This window comes from Melospiza georgiana, chromosome 1 (genome assembly GCF_028018845.1).
Source record: "Melospiza georgiana isolate bMelGeo1 chromosome 1, bMelGeo1.pri, whole genome shotgun sequence".
Taxonomy (NCBI): domain Eukaryota; kingdom Metazoa; phylum Chordata; class Aves; order Passeriformes; family Passerellidae; genus Melospiza; species Melospiza georgiana.
Window position 1 is genome coordinate 64,082,143 of NC_080430.1, and position 20,492 is coordinate 64,102,634.

General features: G+C 41.1%; 1 protein-coding gene across 1 annotated transcript in view; it reads right to left on the reverse strand.

Annotated features, from left to right (window-relative positions):
- CDKAL1 (CDK5 regulatory subunit associated protein 1 like 1) overlaps positions 1-16,207 on the reverse strand; it is a 379,153-nt gene extending 362,946 nt beyond the window's left edge. Inside the window, exons 1-4 of the mRNA XM_058022013.1 lie at positions 16,154-16,207; positions 14,416-14,453; positions 12,633-12,799; positions 9,631-9,743 (exon numbers count right to left, since the gene is read on the reverse strand). Coding sequence (XP_057877996.1) covers positions 9,631-9,743; positions 12,633-12,799 — 280 coding nt within the window. The 5' untranslated portion in view covers positions 14,416-14,453; positions 16,154-16,207. The remainder of the gene's footprint in view (positions 1-9,630; positions 9,744-12,632; positions 12,800-14,415; positions 14,454-16,153) is intronic.
- Positions 16,208-20,492: the final 4,285 nt, after the last annotated feature.

Here is a 20,492-nt window from a genome sequence, read left to right on the forward strand (position 1 = left end):
AGTGTTGGAGAGACTGCACCAGCTCAGTCAGCTTAAAGTCCCCATGGGTGCTGTTTGGCCACAACAGCTATCCCACTTTCACCAAGTGCTTGAAAATAGCACAAAAATCAAAAACTGGACAGGACGAGGCTGAAGTTGCATATGAACAGCAGAAATAGGTTATGACAACATAAAATACTCTAACACATAGTTTTATGATGCAATAAAGTCTTTTCTTTGCACATCCTGAGATGCAGAGCAGCCTTACTACTTCTCTCAAGGTGAGAGGGCTTGCTACCTATCTAGTATTGCTGAGACCAAATAATTACTCAGTGTCTGTGAAACATTATGAGCCTGTGCATAACTCATTTGGTTTCAAATCAGGCTTTGGAGTACAGCAATGCCAGAAAAGAGCAGGACTGAATGGTTATTCCATGAGCACCATAAGGAGGATACAGGTCACATGGGAGCCTGCTCCAGCTTTGCTTCAAACAGTAGCACAACATCATTTCACTATCACAGAGCTCCCACCCTGCTGACTTAAGGGCCTCCTGGGACACAGTTCTACTGCCCCCAGAGGTACCAGGGACAGACTGCCCTTTGACAACTTGTTTGTCTCCACTAATTCAAACATCATTCACAATAAAAGATTTTACAAAACTAAATTTAAAATATTTAGATGGCAAAAGTAATGAAATTATACAACTCAGAGGTTTCTGAAGATAAGCTCAAGAAAATTATATGCTGTCAACATTAATGAACTAAAAAAAAAAATAAGTACTTCCATAAACCTTAAGTTAAGGACAAAAAATACATAAGCTAAGTACACAGCTAGGTCCTACCCAGAGACAACTTAGGATATTAATTCACAGCAGGTAGCATTTTCCCTCAAAAAACACATTAAATCATATCCTGTAGACTGTTTAGAATTTGCGTGAACAATTGAAAAAGCTACCTTTGGAAACTTAGGATAGCACCACAGTCGTGACAACAGTTACCAAATACTACCCCTAACAAGCTGTTAGGCACCCAAACAATTAAATACTGATGTCCAACCTGACAATCATCTGCCTTTACACTCACAGTTTTATTTATGCTGTAGTTATGCATTTCAACAAGTAATGTTTGTTCAGTAGTCCTTACAGTTTTTAGTGTCTTGGTGAAATACACACGGTGAGACAGAGTACATAAGGGTATTAAAATTAAAACATTTTTCATCATTCCTCAAAGAAAATAGTATGTTGACCATTATAAGCAAACTCTCAACTAATGCTTCAAAGATAAAAGTAACTCAGCCTACCCAGACCAGCAAACATAAAGCAGAAAGAGCTTCCAAACAGAATAGTCTTCAAGAAGGTGCATTTATGCAATTACATCTTATCAATCTCATCTCCTTAAAAGAGACTCTCCAGAAGGGAAACTGAGTCCAGCCCAAAACATAACTGAAGCTAAAAAGTGGTAACTCTCAAGACAAATCAGAAATACAAAACAGACCTTCACAATCAACAGCAAAGTTGCCAACTAAATGGGCATAAGATTGGAAGGGCAGCAAGTAACGTAAAGGAGGTTTATCCCAATGCACATGGCTGTATTTCCCAGGAGCCTAAGGCTCCAGGTGCTTCCATCCATTCCATGTTCCCATCCCAGCAGGGCAGGCTGGGCACGGAGCAGGTTTATTCCCGTGCACATGGCTGTGTTTCCCAGGCACCTCCACCCATTCGCTGTTCCGAGCCCGGCAGGGCTGGCCGGGCCCGGAGCAGGTTTATTCCCGTGCACATGGCTGTGTTTCCCAGGCGCTCCATCCATTCCATGTTCCGATCCCAGCAGGGCAGGCCGGGCCCGGAGCAGGTTTATTCCCGTGCACATGGCTGTGTTTCCCAGGCGCTCCATCCATTCCATGTCCCGATCCCAGCAGGGCAGGCCGGGCCCGGGGCCCTCCCGGCCGGCACAGCGCAGCGCGGCACTCCTGGAGCGCTGCTGCCCCCTCTCGGCTGCTCCCGCCAAGCTCCGGCCCAGCCCCACCTCTCAAACCTTCTCCAGCTGAAAAAAGCCTCATCTATTTCATACATTACCTTATCCCAACAGTGTGTGTGTGCCTGACCACTGTATAAATATTCTTTTAGAAGGAAACCAGAAAGGTAGAGCCCAAACTCACTCATACAGCCAAGCGGGCCTGGGGAGACACAGAGCTGTATCACTTATTAAAAAAATAAAAGGCATAAATTAAAATACAGATGAGCTAAGACAGCAGCAGACACACTCCAGGGATGGGATGGGATGGGAATCGAGAGATAAAAAAATGCTACATTTCATTACTTGTTCACTCAGCGACAGGACCTGTTTCAACACCTGAGAGCCATGGAATTACCTACCAGGCTTACATGAACATAACCAAAGCTGGCCATGAAGAAGGAAAAAAAATTACACCCAGTCTGAAAGTCCTTTTCTTTCCCTCTCTCTTTTTTATTCCCCTGTCTTTATTTGCTCATATCAACGAGGAAAAGCACCAAAACCAATTTGCATCTACTATCTGTTTTAGTGCATTTTTACTGTCCCCAGCCAGCCTCCATAATCACACAGCAGTCTTTTCTCTCAGTATGCCCTCAGGCCTAAAACAGGCAGAACACAGATTAACGTTCTGTATTTGGAGACACGCAACAGTTTGAGTTGTGCTACATTCAACATTCTTAAAAGTAACAAGCTAGAAAGCAACTCAGACAGGCTTGCCTTGCCCCCAAGAGTAACTTACAGCAATTGTCATACGGAGGCATCCACATTGCAACTGACAAAAAACCATTCCCAAAATATATTAAAAGCATCTTAATGCAAAGCTGCAACCCTGGCAAGTTCAGAGAACTCTGTCCTCATTGGCAGCTAAACTTCATCCTTTCTAGCAAATGAACTGTAGTCAAACTGAAGCAAGAGCCTGCACTGAACATTAACCCTCCACCACTATTCCCCAGTCCTCCAGAGTAACAAGCACATCTTTTTCAAATGCTCCTACAAATGTTCCTGATCAAAATAAAATCCTGCTCCTACCTCTGAGGGTGCATAGTCAAAACATCTCTTCAGGTTATAAAAAAAATGGTCTGTTCTCCCATTAGCTTTTATAAATCTACTATAAATTTTCCTTAAGCATGAAGAACCGTGAGACATGTGAAACTAATGTCTCTGTAGAACACCCTATAAAGCTCCTCATCATCTGGGTATGTATGCTGACCTCACTTCATCACTGCTATTTATGTTTCATTTGCTAATTGCTTAACTACCTATTACGGGGACATGTTCCACATAGGATGATGGATGCTACCAGGAGTTGAAATTTACCTTTCATGGTTCAATCCTTTTCAAATTCATTCTTCTGGATAACATTTAATTCAGCATTGCCAGAACTAAACTCCATTGCACAACCACCAGAGCATGGAGCCAATGCCTGTCACTAGAAGTAACCCTAAACATGTTCTGCATGGTTAAATTTGCCTATCTGAGCTCTCTACAAGTGTCTCTGAAGATAATGTGCACATAGGATTTATGAGGTTCTTCAGCGTGCTCCCAACTTTCAGTTGCCTGCCCTGATTGTGAAATAAAAACACTGAAAGAAAAAAACAAACAAAAAAGCCACTCACAGATGAATACACAATTTTAAAGAGGATAAAGACAGTACGCACTTGTCACATTAAACACTAATGGCAGTGATGCCACTATGAGAAGAAAACACTCTAGTTCTTATCTAGTTCCCCCATAAACAGGGGACACATCACCCAGTTTGAGAACTCAGAGTTCTATCCTGTAACAGAGACAACATCCTCAAAGCTGGACTCCCCACTTAACAGAAAGTTGCCCAACAGGAATAAGAAGTTGATCCTGAGGAAGCTGAGGTAGGAAAAACCCACCGCAAAGAGGTCATATATCTTGCACTGTGCTACAAGTCACAAGTGATAAGTAACAGAAGTCTAGCCACACATGGGTTAGGAAGTTTTACAGGGAACACTGGAGCAGTAATACACAGTTGCCAAAACCACAATTATACGTTAGTTTACAGAGACTTAGGGAACACGCAGTGCTGCAGATGAGTCACAGCATGATGCTGTATGAACTCCATACTGCAAGAAACCATCCCAACAATATCCAGATTCATGGTCCCCCTCACTGGCTTGTAAGACACTCTAGATTCTCTGGGAATATCTAGTCCTTCTAAAGAACTGTGAAATCTTGATCACCTACAGTTGTGCAACTCCACCTGCTACATCCCATGAGCCTCACCTGTTTTCTTCCCCACTATGTCCCATTTCACCCTCTCTCCTCATCCTCCTAACCATCTCACCATAAAAGTTTCAAATTTTAAAAAGAAGAAAACCTTCACACCCACCTTCACACCCACATGCCAAGTATCCCCATACTAACTGCATGTCAGAGCATACCTTTCAAGCCTGAGCACCAAGAATCAGCACACGGAACAAACTTATGGCAAACAGAACTCTGATCTTCTAACAGCAGGAATATGTATCGCTGCAACTGTAAAGCAATTATCTCAAGACAACAGGTACAGAAATGTTACTTCACTGCCTCACTCAGTATCAACATCCAAAAGCTTTCACATCCAGAAAAAGGAGTCAGCTTGAATCTGAAAGAAAAATCTGTGCCAGAACAGGTATGCTTGTAACGTTATCAAGCAATGCAAAAATCATACAGGGCTGTGACTCTACGAGTTACAGACAATGGGAAAATTCTTCAGTGAGGGTACAAAACACCAGAATTTACATCTCTGTTCACTTCTCTCCATTACTCAGCTGCTTCAGAGACAATTTCATGACTGCAGTGTTGTAGAGAAAACAGAAACACTTTTCATCAACAGAAAATGTGTGTGGGGTATTTTGCTTATTTAAGGACACACCATGCATATCCTACCCCTCAAGAAAGGATTGCAAATTATCTTTTCTTTCTAAATTGGAACGGCACTCAAAACCATTTTAAAAGTACAAATCCAAACACAAGAACTAAACTTGAATTCTCTGACTAATAAGGCACTTCATGAGCAGCTAATAAAGATTTGTCTTTTAGCTTAATAAAGAATACTAAAAATACATCACAATGAGGATGGCTCACCCCAAAAATTACACAGTAGTCACTACAATTTTACATGATACTTATGAAGGAACAGATGAGCATTATCAGCAGGGTGGAGAGCAAAAAATGGAAAGACCAACTGCTGATTCTGAGCAACTAAAAGCATATACTGGAAACCAGCAGAGATCTTAGTCAAAATACTTCATCAACCACAATGCAGGCTGCAGAGAGCTTATTTTAATGATACAGTAACCTATTAAAGAGATCTCTACTTTAAAACAATAAAATAAATCAAAATCTAGTATTAAAATTTTATTGTGTAATACAAAAGTACTTTTAAGACAACACTTGAAACAAAGGACCAGATACTGAAGTGATTCACAAGCCAGGAATCAATACCTGTACAGTCTTAGTAATTTTCTTTATTTTGCACTTGGATGAATAAAATAAAATTCATGCTGCAGCATGCTTTGCTGCATCTGCATGGGGATGGCCAAAGTCTAAACAAGCATGGCTTATGCAACACAATGAACACGAGACAATGCCATTAAATGCTGAAGTCCATTTTAGATTGCAGCACCTCATCTACTTTTCAACAGCAGACTCTTTCCTTTTACACCTGTCTTCTTTTAACATGAGGTCTTAAGGAGATCATTCCTTCTTCCTTGTCTTCTTCCTTCTTTCTTCTACTCAAATGTGCTGTTTAAGCAGATGGAGAGTCTTAATGATACCTCAGTTATATCCACTGGTAAGCAAAACTGACACGTGTTTAGAAAATTAACAAGTGGAAGAGGCAAAAAAACCCCAGATAATTTCTTTAACAGGATTTCAAAATATTATTCAGTACTTGCTTTAGAGAAATACTTAAATTCTCTGCATAGGGAGTTACAGAGGTGTAAGACATATAACTTGGACTATGAACAGTAAGAATTGGCAAGTCTCACTGATCCAAGTCCTGCCAACTAAACACAATAATGGAGTGAACTCTACACAGCCAGCAACTTTGCATCCAACACACTTGGAGAAGAAATCTCTGAGACAGTGAATAAGATGCCTGAACTAATTTCAGATTAATTTAAAACTGCACAAGTAAAGCTAAAGGTCTGTAACATAACCCACTTTCTAAGTGCTTCATCAAAGCTTAGCCCACTGACTTAGCAGAAACAATTCTTGTTTGCTGAATCCCATGCTAGATGAGGAGTATGTTCTGTGCTAGCATTTATTTCTAAAATCCATGAAAACGTAGTGCAGATAAACTGTGACTGGTTTAGCCTCACTGAATGTTTAATAGCAGTTTTTACTTCGTCTCCATCAAGGAAAAAGTTAGTGCTCATTTTTCTGGTATTTCTAAGTTACTAGCAATGCTTTTCTTACCCCCAGCATGTCTTACAATGGCTGAGGAGGGAATGCTTTGGACCTGAACAGCCCTGAGTCAGAAGCAACCTGTAGGAAATAACAAGAATACTTAATGTCTTGGTCCACCAAAATGCATTCAAAGCTGGGCCAAAACCCATAAATTCCACAGAACTAGAAACACAGAGATGTCAACGTAAGTGAACAGAACTGCCCACTTGAGAAGTCAAAGCATTCTATGTCTGACTACACATGTGCAGTTCCATTTTTCAGAGAGAAAGTGAGCTACATGGCAAACATACTTAAGTCCCTTCCAAACAAAAATCTTGCTCACAATATTTGAAAGCTCCCAGCTCGCCCACTTCCTGTTTTTCACAGCAGGCATTACAGGCAGTCTGCACCATGAGAGTTTCTTCCTCCAGGGCGTATCTCACAGGGAGCACTCCAGCAGGTCTGCAGGCATGTCTAAACTACACAGCAAGTCATGCTGCCAAGAAACCAAAACCAGTTTTAGAACCAGTAAAGCCACCATCAGCTACACCGTTTTCAGAATATTAACAACTACCCATGGTACAGCCCTACATTGACAGCAACTGGTCCACACATTTCTGTGTGGCTCAGGCTTATAAAAGAGCTTTGTGTTCCCATAGGATGGTATGCAAGATTTGTTCAGAATGCTGCCCACCTTCACACTGTAAAAGCAGATACAAAAATAGGTTCAGCTCTTCTGCTGGTTTCCCTTTGCCTATTTTTAAGCTGATGCAGTCCCTGACTTTAATCATCGTTGCTGTTATTGCAGTATATGTATACTGCTGATTCACACTCTGGTCTCTCCCCAGACAGAGGCAATCTTTGCTGTGAAAAGTACAGCCCTCAGTTTTCACCTTTGGATATAGACACTCCTGGAAGCAACAAAGGGGGTTTGTACAGAAAGAACATTTTTGAAACACATGAAAAGCAAGGAGGACATTATATCCATGTTCAGTTTCAGATAAGTCAACCTGTAAGGCAGGTTGCATTGTTACAACTGCCAGTTAGCAACAGGAATCTGTCGGATGCTGCTTTTCTTCCCTCCATATTTTTTTCCAATCTTGCAATAAGACAGAAGACACTTCAGTGCTTGACTCCTTTATAATGGAGTAAAAACTGCAAGAAAAGCTCACATCTTGGTTTCTAAAGCCAGAACTTTATTCCAGCATCTTTTCAGGAAATGTTGTCTAAAAAGCTTAGGAACATGTAGGGAATAGGTTAATCCAAACACTTTCAATTCATAGCTGTCCAAGACACTGTGACAACAGCCAATCTTTCATCTTAGTGAGTATTTCTATCTTTTCCCCAAGATTATAACAGTTTATGTAAAACTAACAAATTCTGGCAACACAGGGATTGATTTACAAAATACCTCTTACAAAATATTTTCTTCTTAATTTTGCATACCGTAAACAATATTAAGTTTAATTTCAATAAATGTTTCACATTTGGATCATTTAAGCAACAGTTACTGAGTAGCTGCTTTACTGTACAGGACAAAAATATTAAATCCCTATTTAACATCCTATCTGAACTTCCCATATGACTAAATCTAAAAAAAGCCAAACATGCCTTCTTAAGAACAGATTGACAAGAATTACTTAATTTCAAAAGAAGAAACTCCACTGTGTAATTTCTGCCTATCGCCTAGCATTGAGGCTTTTTTGTTTGTTCCATTTAATGCATGTACACATGAACATGAACTAAATCAAGACTTAGATTTAATAACACTAGAAAGTAGTGGTCAGTTTCACATAAAACTACCAAAATTACTCTCTCAGCAACTGCAACTTTTATTAGGTTTTTAGTTCTCAGTTTCAGATTCTAGATGTAGACTTATTTCTATTCCAAAGTTATTAAGAGTTAATTTTCTAAAAATATAAGGTATCAAAAATTTAACACAGTCCGTTCTTTCACTGCACTCCCATCCTCCCTGCATCTCTCCTAGTAAAATTCCTAAAGCACAGCACAGTCATCTGAATTTTGACAAGCCAAAAGCAGCTTCTGGAATAATATGCATTAGAATGACAAAGGTAAAGAGGAATTAAATTTTAAAAAGCCATAATGAGAACATATTTGCAATCTTATACAAACAGCTGCCACAAATAAGGGGTTTTGGACCAGCACTCCACTTCCACTCTGTGGAAAGAGCATGCCTACTCCAGAGTTGTACTGCTAATTAAATAATCACCTGGGTTCCCTAAAGTAGTTCAGCACTTTAATAGCTTAGTGTCTTACTTCTACATAAGAAAGATCAGCAGCAATAAAGGAAAATTAGATGCAACTGTTTAATGGTATCATGACCATCATGATTCATGTGAAAATCAGGAAATCATTGGAAATCATTCTGTGAAATCAGTATTGTTCTTAGAAAAATGTCAGAACAGACAACTTTGTAGTCTTTCAATATACAAGTGTAGGTACAAGACACACCTGAACTTGAATTAATTAATAAAATTTAAGTTTCTATTTTAACTAGTCAAAAGTTATACAAAAATATTCAGATAATACTTGTATATTGAAACATGGTATTAATCCAACTTTTCAACTTTTCAGTCAGCATATTTTGCATTAAGTAGATGAAATGTGGTCAGCATAAGCAAAAGTTTGGAGGTATTTTTAGGCTTGGGAAAGCAGAACAAGATGATGGAGAGATTTTAAAATACTTGGAAGGGAAAGAGAAATAGCATTCTCAGCTCTTTGGAACCTATGAGGTACAATCCTGTTATCAACCCACCTCTATCACACTGATCATCCCTCCTGAAAGAACATTTACCCGGAGTAGAGCACCTCTGCTCCAATGCAAACACACACATCACCAAGTGAAAACACTGCCTCTCTCCCTCTTTCCCTTGGGTTCCAGCAATTACAAATAAAAACCAAGAATTAACATATTTTCCATCCACTATTACGAAAATGTTTCAATTCAGTTTAGCAAGTAAAATGTGAAAAAAGGCACTGAATTGCATCTATCTGATGTCTGCCCTGTCAAGAAAATATAACCATTCTGAAAGTACTTATTCTATAATCATTCTGCTTAATGCGAGGAAAACATTTTACCTCCTCACCTTCAGATCAGAAAGGGATCAGAAAGGGATTTTTAAAAGCATAATTAAGACTGAAAACATTTGATGACAGCTTGGCAGCTCTGAACATTCACCCCCGAATGAATGTTCACCCAGGGCTCACTCATACTGTTACCTGTAATTTTGTATCCATATGCAGCCAGCTGTCCAGCCATGTATTCACCATCCGAATTATTGTGAGAACATCCCCATGTACGAATCCAGATTTTCTGAACACCGGGAATAATGCTGTCAAGTAAAAACAAATAAGAAATGCAAGTTAAATGATGAACAAGCTTCCCTGTTAAGCCCACTGAACTGACTGAATGAATTGTAATTCTTCAAACATGAAATAAGCAATGCAAACAGTAACGACTCCAAAACAGCCGAGGAAAAACAGTAATGATGTGATTTTAGTGTAATGGGTATTAGGCCTTGCTGGGATAGAGTAACAAAAACCACTGTAGGGCTGTGTTCTGTTTGTGACTGGAACAGTGTTAACACACCAGTGGTTTCAGCTGTCATTGAACAGTGCTTGCTTGTTTCCCACTGTGCTCCATCCCGCGACAAGCAGGCTGCAGATGGACAACAGGTTGGGAGGAACATGGGCAGAACAGCTGACCAACAGGATAGTTCATTTCAGATGACATCATGTTCAGCAATAAAAGCTGTGCCTTTGGTCTTTCCAAAATAACCACTGTTCTGAGACTGGTTGGGTACCAGTCTGCTTGTGGGAGGTGGCGAATGGCTGCTTTTGCATCACTTGGGGTTTTTCCCTGCTCCTTCCTTCCTTCACTTTATCTGTCTTCCTCTCAACCCACAAGTTTTCTCACTTTCACTCTTCCAGTTCTCTCCCTTGTGGTAGAGTCAATCCACCACAACTAGCAAGAAAAGAGATAGAAAAGAGTTTCAGCATGGAGAAGGTGCAGGAGCTGTAGGCTAACAACGGAATCAGTGCATTGCAGTTATGTTAAAGCAGTAACAAAAACCCCAACAAAACACACAAACACAAAAAAAATCCCAAATTTAAACTCCCCAAAGTTCTCAAAATTATCATACCATGTAACAAGTAACCTTCAAGTGACAGCACTGAAATTAGGCCACCAGCAAACAAACTGCAACCTTTTGATATTACAACATGCATACAGTTCCCTCCACACAAGCCAGCTCTATAAATTAACCTGATGGCCACCAGCCACACGAACAGCAGAAAGCCCCCATCCCAACCTTTCCGGGCTACAGAAGCAGCATGGCAGACAGGCAGTGTGCAGCTAGCATATACAAGGCTCCAAAAACCAACAAAAAGTTCTGTAAGAAGCTCTCATTGAAATTCCTGGGATAACTGCCAATGAGCTAAAGATGCCAGTACAAGAACACCACACATCCTGGAACACAATACTGCGCCCTGCCTACAGCTTTTTTTTTCCTCCCCCTCCCCCTCCACGCTTCTTTTTTAACAGACACTTCCCCTAGCTAAAAATAGAAATTTGTTGATGGAACATTAATGATCATTAACTGCAAACACAGGGCATTTAGACTTCCTGCTGTCTAAACAACACATGTTCAATGTGCTTTCTTGGGTACAAAACACTGAAACACTGAAGCCTGCTAGAGAATATATAGTACCTGAACACTTTGGGCATGAACTACTTGTGTGAAGTATCTACAGAGCACCAGCTCAGCAGTCCATACACTCCTGGCAGACTGGGGCCAATGCACCTTTAGGGGCATGCAGATAAAAATGCGTTGTTATGCTTATAAAAATCTCTTTTCAACATCAGTGAAAACCCAGAATTTTATTTCTCCACAGGAAATTAAATTTTCATACACAATTTGTTTTCATTTTTATCATCTAGGGAAATTTTATGCACCAACTTGAAACTAATGTTTGAAAAAAAAAAAAAAAGAAAAAAACATAGATCTCGGATCTGCAGTAGAAACTAAAATCAATAACTGAGCTGACCTATACTCTAATCAATTCCACTGCAGCAAAAAGTTGATTCTGTTCTTATGAAAATCACAAGTAGGAAAAACACAAAGATCCATTTCGTGCTTACTGCATACTATTTCCACTGAAATAAAACAGCAAGTTCAAAAGAAATTTTACTATGTCACTTGCAGGATGTACACACAAGTACAGCCTCTCCACATCCCAGGATGCAGAAAACGGGTTTAAAGACTGAAGCAAGGCTGATGTACCCTTCATGAAAGGAGACTGGGACAGAGAATACACAGTTCAGCACACTGAGCATACACAAGTCCCTGGGCCCTGGCAGGATGCACCCACAACAGAGACAAGGACATACTGGAGACAGTCCAGCAAAGGGCCATAAAGACCATGAAGGGACTGGAACACAGCTCATAACAGAAACAGCTCCGAGTGCTGGGACTGCTCTGCCTGGAGAAGGCTCAGGATGATCTCATCAAAGTACATAAATACCTGAAGGGAGAGTGCAAAGAAGGCACAGCCAGGATTTTTTTCAGTGGTGCCCAGTAACAGGACCAGAGGCAACAGGCACAAACTGAAACATGGAAGGTTCCCTCTTAGCACCTTTTTACTCTAAGAATGACCAAGAACTGGCACAGGTTACTCGGGGAGACTGCAGAATCTCCATCTCCTTGAGATACTCAAAAACTACCTGGTCAGAGTCCTGCCAACTGCTTTTTTATGGCATTGCTCAAGCAGTGGGTTTGGAAAAGATGACCTTCCAACCCCAACCTTTTTGCACCTCTCAGGATTTTGTTCCTATTACTCATTTCACAAGTCAAAAGGCTACTCCAGAACTGCATTTTGAAAAGTTCAGATTATATTTAGGTCATTAAGATTAAACAGACAATTTTTCAGAAATCGTTTACACATAAAAGCATAACAGAACCATTTTTCCAGTCTGATAATTCCATTCATCAACATCTCAGCAATAACTGATTTCCACAGAAAATCTGTCTAGGAAAAGGAATTTGCTTAAGACTTATTATTTATTCTCTCTACATTCTATGCAGACTATTTTACTCATTTTTATCTTGTACACAGATTTCACATTAAGATATAACACAAACTTCCACCTTATTTTTAAAATCTGAAAAGTGCAATAGGAGACACAAGAAAAGCACCAACTCAGGGTCAGTGTAAGACTTTACCTGTCACTGGGGGGCTCATCATCTGTCTGAGCATTCTTCTGGGAGTTGCGTTTCCGCACTTTGGGAAAAACATTCCTTCTCGTAAACTGCCGATCGTGCGGCTTCAAATCCTCTGCTGACACGATGTCTTCAATATCCTCAAGCACTGACTCACAGGCAGCAGGCATCTTCAGGAAATGTTGGGAGAAGATTGGCATTAGGAAAGCATCTGAATACCAAACCGAGGCCTTGTACCTACTGCACATTTCCCATAAGGAAAATTCAGATGTACCCCTAAGGATATGTGCGGTGTATCACGCACATGAGGGATACTGAGTACACAGAAACAATTCACTACCAGAGAAATTTCCTGAATGCCCTCTTCCCCCAGTGCCTCAGACACAGGCAGGGAGAAAGTCACAAACCATACACATTCTTCAGAGCTTATTTATAAATCATCTGTTCCTTGTCATCTCCTAACTCAAACCCCCTTCACCTCCTCTGACACGACACATTCAAGATACAGGTATTTTTCATCATGTCAGCATCATAATAAAATAGTGAGCTCCTGTCATATGATGGACGTACTTCCACTCACATCACAGAAAAAGAACAAAAGACACAGAACCCAAGTGACTGCTCCAGAGCCCCTTCTGGCTCTCTTATCTGTGTGTGGACACTAACAAAGCATGTTTTCACAGTGCTTCTGAAAACAAACCAAACTATTCCTAGAATGCCTGATCCCACATGGCTTTCATCTGAATTAGCTCATTCACTGGGACAGTAAAATAAAAATTTCTGTTTTCAGGTACAGAATGTTAAACAACTATACCTAACTAATAAAATATATATATACTATAATCTGTAATAGAAATATATATTAAATCTACTAATCTACTAATAGAAATATATATTAAAAGATTGCTAATATCTAATTATATTTTTCATGAGAAACTAAAGATACATGTATCTCCCAGCAGATGCAAAAATCCAGATCAGTTTTCAGGAATCAAAAAAAAGCCATTTGCTAGAAAAGTCTATAAAAAAAGCTAGTGCATTAATTACACAGCACACTGTGCTGTAACTCCCAGTTAGAATAAAGTCTGAAGTGCCATTATTGGAAACTCAGGTGTTTTACATAAGCCAACAGCCTACTAAGGAAATCATAACAAAGGTATTTCACCGTTTACAGGGAAAATACAACACTTTCCTAAGTGACCATGAAGAACAAAAAACCAAGGCTTTAATGTCTTTAAACTTATACTTCAGTAACTGAAGATTTGCTACTGGCATAAAAACACTTCCAGATGTTGCAAATGAATTATTGAAGAACATAAAAAGTTGAACACCCATGCACTTTCCAATCAATCTTGCAAAATATACTTCAAAATAAAACTTCATGTAAGCTGAACCATCACACATCTGCATTTAACTTCAAAAGGAACAGAATGATGTCACAAAGAGGATGCATCTGCCCAAGCTACTTAGGCACTTAGCATTCTTCTAGATAAACAAAAAAACAGGATCTATACAATAGTGCAGCAAAAGATGAAAATAAACATTTGTGAAAAGTCTAGCAATAAAGAATATGAGAGAAAAGTGGCATCTCTTATGTCTAACTTATACCACTGAGAATATGTACAAAAATTTCAAATCACTATCTGGAAGGGAATAAAAAGTTTTGTCATTTTTTCCTCTCTTACAGAAAAATACCCAATATAATGGAGCAGCTGGAAAAACAAATCAGCTTAGCTTATTTCAGTGACCCATGGAACAAAGAACACAGCCAAACTAAAATTCCTACCTTTTCAAGCAAGGTATAAATCCTCTTGGACAGTAAACCTGAGGGGTGGGGGAATAAGGAAGAGGAAAAGGAAAAAAGATATGGCATGAAAAAGCAGAACTAGCAGACAGAAAGTCATGAATTCATGTTATTGTCCAACAAGCACTCATCCTCCCTTTGCAGAAATACATTCCTTGCTCAGTTTGACCTCATGTGGAGCTGGTACACACTGGCTGGCTGGCAAGGTGGAAGAGTTCCCACGTTTTCCCTGTCTCCTGAGCAGTGGCACTGTTCTTTTTATCCTTCTTCTATAGAGTCTTTTTTGTGGTCTAAGTCAGATGTACTTAAGTTATCTCAGACTTCCTTAAGATTCTGTCTTCAATCAGTTTAAAATTTTGAACAAAAGAAGGGAGAAAAATTAACAGCAAATTTTAGTTCAAGTCATTCACATTTTTTTTTAATTAAAACACTTTGGAACTTATGTTAAAACAGATTACTTGACATCTGCACTAGTTCCATATGCATGCATGAGATCTCCTTCACAAGGAAAAAATAAAAATAAAGATGAATTCCTGCAGCTGGGACTGAATTCTGGCAGAGGGACTGAAATAAGAAGTGATAACAAAATTAGAAGTTAATGTGTTCTTCTCACACAGCCCAGCTGCACCTATGGAACTCTACATTTTTCTATCAAAAACATTAGTGAGCAAATAAAAACCTAGAGTTGTTTTAACATCTTGTCACAACCAAAACTTCCAGTGTGCCAGTTTGGTTTGGCCACCCCTGCTCAACCTCCTCGCACATTCAAACGGGGAACTCCCATGCAGGTGGAAGAGGGCCGCTCCTTTCAGCTATTTACCAACACGTGTCTCCGGTAAAGCCCCGCGATTTTATTCCCGGCCCCACACAGAGCAGAAGAAAACTGCAGCGTTAATACACAGAGACCGAGTTTAGAGCATATACATATGTTTTATGCGTGTGTGTCCCTATACATGTGCACATCACAGAACGATGGAATTGCTGGCGTTGGAAGAGAGCTCCAGAGATCACCCAGCCCTGCCACGGCCGGGCCACCTGGAGCAGGTTACAAGGGAATGTCCCCACGCGGGTTTTGAACGTGTCCAGAGAGGGAGACGCCACAAGCTCCCTGGGCAGCCTGTTCCAGTGCCCGGCCACCCTCAATGTAAAGTTCTTCCTCCTGCTAAAGCGAAACTTCCTGCCTTTTAGTTCATGGCCGCTGCTCCTCGTCCTGTCACTGGGCACCTGAAGAGTCCGCCTCTGAGATATTTACACGCATTCATGAGATCCCCGCTCAGTATTCTGTTCTCCAGACTAAACAGATCTGGTTCCCGCAGTGTCTCCTCATACACATAAATATGTGTACACACACACACAGATATATATATATATATATATAAACACACAAGAGCGGCCCACCGGCGAGGGGCAGCCTGGCCCACGCACTTCCCGGAGCCCGGCTGGGCTCGGCTCCCCCAGCCCGCCGAGGGTTCCCCACCATCCCCGAGCTGCATCCCGGCCCCTCCGCAGATTCCCGCCCGGACGTTCGTCTCCTCCCCCCGAATTTAACGCGCAGCCCGGGAGGGCCGCACAGGGGACGGGAGCACGGCGCGGGCAGGAGAAGGGCAGCTCGGCCAGGCCGCCACAGCCAGGCAGGGGAGGGAAGGACGGGACAGGACGGGGGAAGCGGGGAGGGACGGAGGGCAAGGGGGCCGGGGCCCGGCCCGAGCCCGACACTCACCCCCGCCTCACCCGGGCTCCGCCATCGCGCCCCGCCCCGAGGCCTCGCGCGCGCAGCGGCGCCGGGACGGCGGCCGGCGGGGGCCACAACAGCGCGGAGGGCGCGGCGCCGCCGCTTCGCCGCTGAGAGCGCGGTCTCCCAGAGCCTCGGAATTTCATCTTCGTTTTCATCGGAAAACAGCAATCCCAGCAATACCTATCTGCGATGCTGATGTGTCTGATCCAAATGGGTGATGAGCTATTCCATCCTTTTCTGGCCACAACGCCCTTTTTTTATTCTTATTTTTATTTTTCAGTGTTTATTTCCTCAAAATACAATGTTAGTGGCAGCTTTCTACCAATAAAAAATATTGGACAAAATATTTAGTATCAGATGGCTGAAGTTTCTGGCACTGTTTTTCTCCAAACTTTTCTGTTTGATGTTTATGGTTGTTGGATGGCTGAAGGTAAAGCTCTGAGCAGATCAAGCGTGCAGTGTCCCTGCTGATCTAAGTGTTGTCAAGAATGAACATATTATTATTGCTTTGGCTTTAATATACACTGTTAACCTAAAATGATTTTTTATATTGTATCTTTAGTATATTCTATTTTGAGGTAGTCAGCTTTGGAATGTAAAAGTCACCATTTCCTGTAGTTGCATTTCAAACGTTAGGTTTCTCTCTTTAGAAGGAGCCTTTGGAATCAGTTTATTCTTAAAAAAGCAGATTGTAGCCTCCATGGAACTGGAGGGAAATGCATGAAAACCCTGGGTGTACTCCATAATAGGTCTGTCGGTTGACTCACAGATAAAATGTGGCAACTTGTAATTAAGAATATCATCTCCCTCTCCTTTTTCTTACAAACTCGTGCTTACTTTATATAATACTTATCTGACAATGCTCACAGGAAGAAGAAAAAGAAAAGGGGAAAAAAAAAAGAAAGTGTGGACAAAGGAACAGGTGAGATTTAAAGAAGAGAACTGGGACAGAACGAAATAAGCACTTTGCTTAAATCAGTCTTTAAAAACAAATCATTCTGAGCAGGACTGAGCACTGTTAATACCACCCTGGTCTCATGACAGAGTCATTGTTCCAGTTGAAGATATATTTGCCTTCCTATTTGGTCTTTGCTTAGGCACACAAGGACTTTCCAAAGATGCTCTCAAGTGAGACACTGTCTGATGTGTAGTTTGTTACTTTTGCGGCATTTTTAGCCAGGAGAGAATGGAGGGAAATATTTCAAAATGGGCAGCCACGCTGATCTATTTCAGACCACCTCCTTTGGAGTAAGAAGTCCCTGCCAGGTCAGTAGCAATGGTGTCTGTATCCCCAGTCAGCATTTGAACTGCTGCCTCATCAGGGTAGCGATTCCTTTCCTTCTTTTCAGTTCAGAGTGTTTCACATGCAGTCCTTGGATTCATCTTCTCTGCTCAGGGAGCCCTGCCCTGCCCTCCCTCACAGCTGTCCCCAGCAGCCAAGTGCTCCTGCTCTGCTTAAAAACCCAGCTGGGCACACACCAGTGCTGGCTTAGCGCTGGCTAAGAGAGCAGAGCACAGCCTGCAAGACATAACCAAAAGTCTCCAAATGGCCAGCACTGACAAGCACTACTCCTTAAGGGGAGGCAGTGATCTCCAAGAGCAGCTCCCAGGCAGGGATAACCCATGAGTCCCATACCTAGTGACAGAAATAGGCCACACTGATCAGCTCCAGCATGATCTGGCAGAGCCTTTACCTTGTCCTGCTGCCAAGAATTCACAGCAGCAAGCAGCCCTTGTGCCAGCACGGTCCTGGTGAGCCCCAGGATGGAGCCACAAATTGGAAGGCACTCTCCCAGTGCCATGGAAGCTCACAAACCTAAATTGCTTTGTAGCACATTCCTAGCAGGTAGCACAGCAGGGAGAGAAGGGAGCAGATAATAGCCCACTACCTCCTGACTGCAGGAAGAAAGTTTATCCATACCTGCCTGGAAAAACTGCTTTTTATGTGACAGTGACTGGGAGTACAACTTCCAGTGCTGGCCTTCTCTAGGCTGGAGATACTGGAGCATACATGCTCCAGTTCCTTGAGTGCCCAAAGAAGAGCTTTAGATTTCATCCTTTCCAAGTTGCCTGCAGACCTCACTTCCTACTCTTCAGGGCTGCTAGACTCAAAGACATCAGCCTCAGTTACTCAGTTACCTGAGCTGCCCACTAAAGTCACAGGTTTTGCCAGGAGCAGGTGGTTGGAAAAACACAAAAACTGCTGGGAAAATTAAATCCAAATCTCAGCCTCAGGTCCTGGTTAGTAGAAGATACATCCTTAGTGGGTTTAGAGCATCTCAACAAACGTCCTTAGGGAAGGAAAGTGGCCAGGGAGGTGAGGGCTCAATTTTTATATGGCAACCTAATTCTCTGATAACTAACATCAGTTCTGGGTGGAAATGGGTGGGAAGATATTCAGAAAAAAATGAGAAGTCCTAAAAGAGACACAAGAAATTAGATCCTTTTTTCCTCTCTTGAAATTTAAGAGAATTTGGTTTGCCATTTGTGAGCAACATTCAGCACCACTCAGAACTGGTAACAGCCCATTTTCTCCTGTTATTTATGACACTTTCTTCCTGTCAACATTTAGAAAGAAAATAGTGGGTAAAGAAACTCCCAGACTTAATAAAAGCCAAGCAAGCATTCTTCTGATAATTTCTTAGCTGTAGAGTAATATCCAGGCAGATCTTCAGCATGAAAAGCAGAATGGGGAGATGAATTCTGCTTTTTTTGTGCTTTAATATCACTTCACTGACTTTGCTATTCAGGCTCGTGGTTCACTCAGTGTTGACAACTGTTGGCTGCAGGAACACTAATGGCATTGTGCATTAATTGTGTTTCACACGGGGGGAAAAAAAGACATGTATTAATTTTTTTGCTTTTAAACATATAGCTCTTTCCTGCTACCTCACATACCTTGCATTCTTTCTACAACAGAAGTGTTCATGTCAGCATCAAGATCAAGGTGCAATTTATTCTTTCAGGTATAAGTAAAAAGGAATATAGTTATTGTTTCTGGTCATTAGTAGGTGGATGAGTTCTTACTGTACATGAGCATGAACCTCCCTTTTTTTTTCCAAACTCCTTTCCTGTGTGTAAAGGAATAAATAGTTGCCTATCATTCAGGCTATGTTGACAGATTTTTCCAAAACCTTTTCCATCTGCTGGCAGCCAAGGAATGCAGCACATACAGGCCCCAGTAAAACCTCCCTGGAACTAATACTTGTACACTGAATAATGTTGAGGTACACCGTGCTAGCCTGGAGGAGCAGGAATAAGTATTTTAACTGGCTGATTTTTTTATCCTGCACCTCAGCACATCCCAAGTTTGCAAAGCAGATACAGAAAGCAGAAGGAAGGAGAGGGGAAAGTAACATGAAAACTAGTAATCAGAAGCAGATTCTAGATGCAAATAAAGAAGTGCTTATGGCAACTGCAGCACAGAGAAACTGAGAACAGGCCAGGGAGGTACAACAGACATTTATTGCCACCTCTGCTTCAAAAGGAGATCACAGAACTCAGACTTCTGGCCCTCCTTTATTATTTATTAAGAATATACAGGGGACCTTTCAGTAATCTTCCTTTCAGTACTGCTGTGTGCAGATGTTTGAATATATACAGGTGCACGGAAAAAGCAATAGCCTTCTCCTGGTGGGCAGGAAAACAACAAGACACAAGTGACTTGCTCAGAGGTACAACATTTAAGCAATCAACCGTATTACTGTGATTTTATTATCTTCTTTTTTCTTTTTTTGCAGTTGATGGATGGCCATGTAGTGGCCATTAGTGCCACCAAAAAGGTGCAGCACTAATACTAGAAAAGTACAAGTTCATAAATACAGGTCTGGTGCAAGGGACTGTTGGAAGTGACTCAAGAAAACACTTCTTTTCAAAGCTACTTTAGGAAACTTCTGGACAATTATTGGGACAGGTTAAGCAGATTCTCAACAAGTACTTTAATGTTATTTAATCTTACAATAACACCATTTCTATCAAGTGTGCAAGAAGTCTGTTCATAATTCATATGAGAGGAGAGGGAATAAATAAAAATAAATTTGTATAATCCCAACCTCTGGATCACCTGCTGTGTCTTTTATTTTTGTTTCAGTCTGGCTTAAAAAAACCCACTGAAATTGCTGGCATCATAAAAAAAAAGGGATTGAAACTATCTCTCAAATGAGTGTTTGCACTAATAACGAAAACAGTAACAGGTTTCAAAAACCAGTATGACAGGCACCAAGACTAAGAAAAATTTAAATAGTTGTATACAAATCTAAAGTCTTTAAAAAATGTCATTTTTATTGATTCATTACCATACAAAATTTATTCAAATTACATCCAT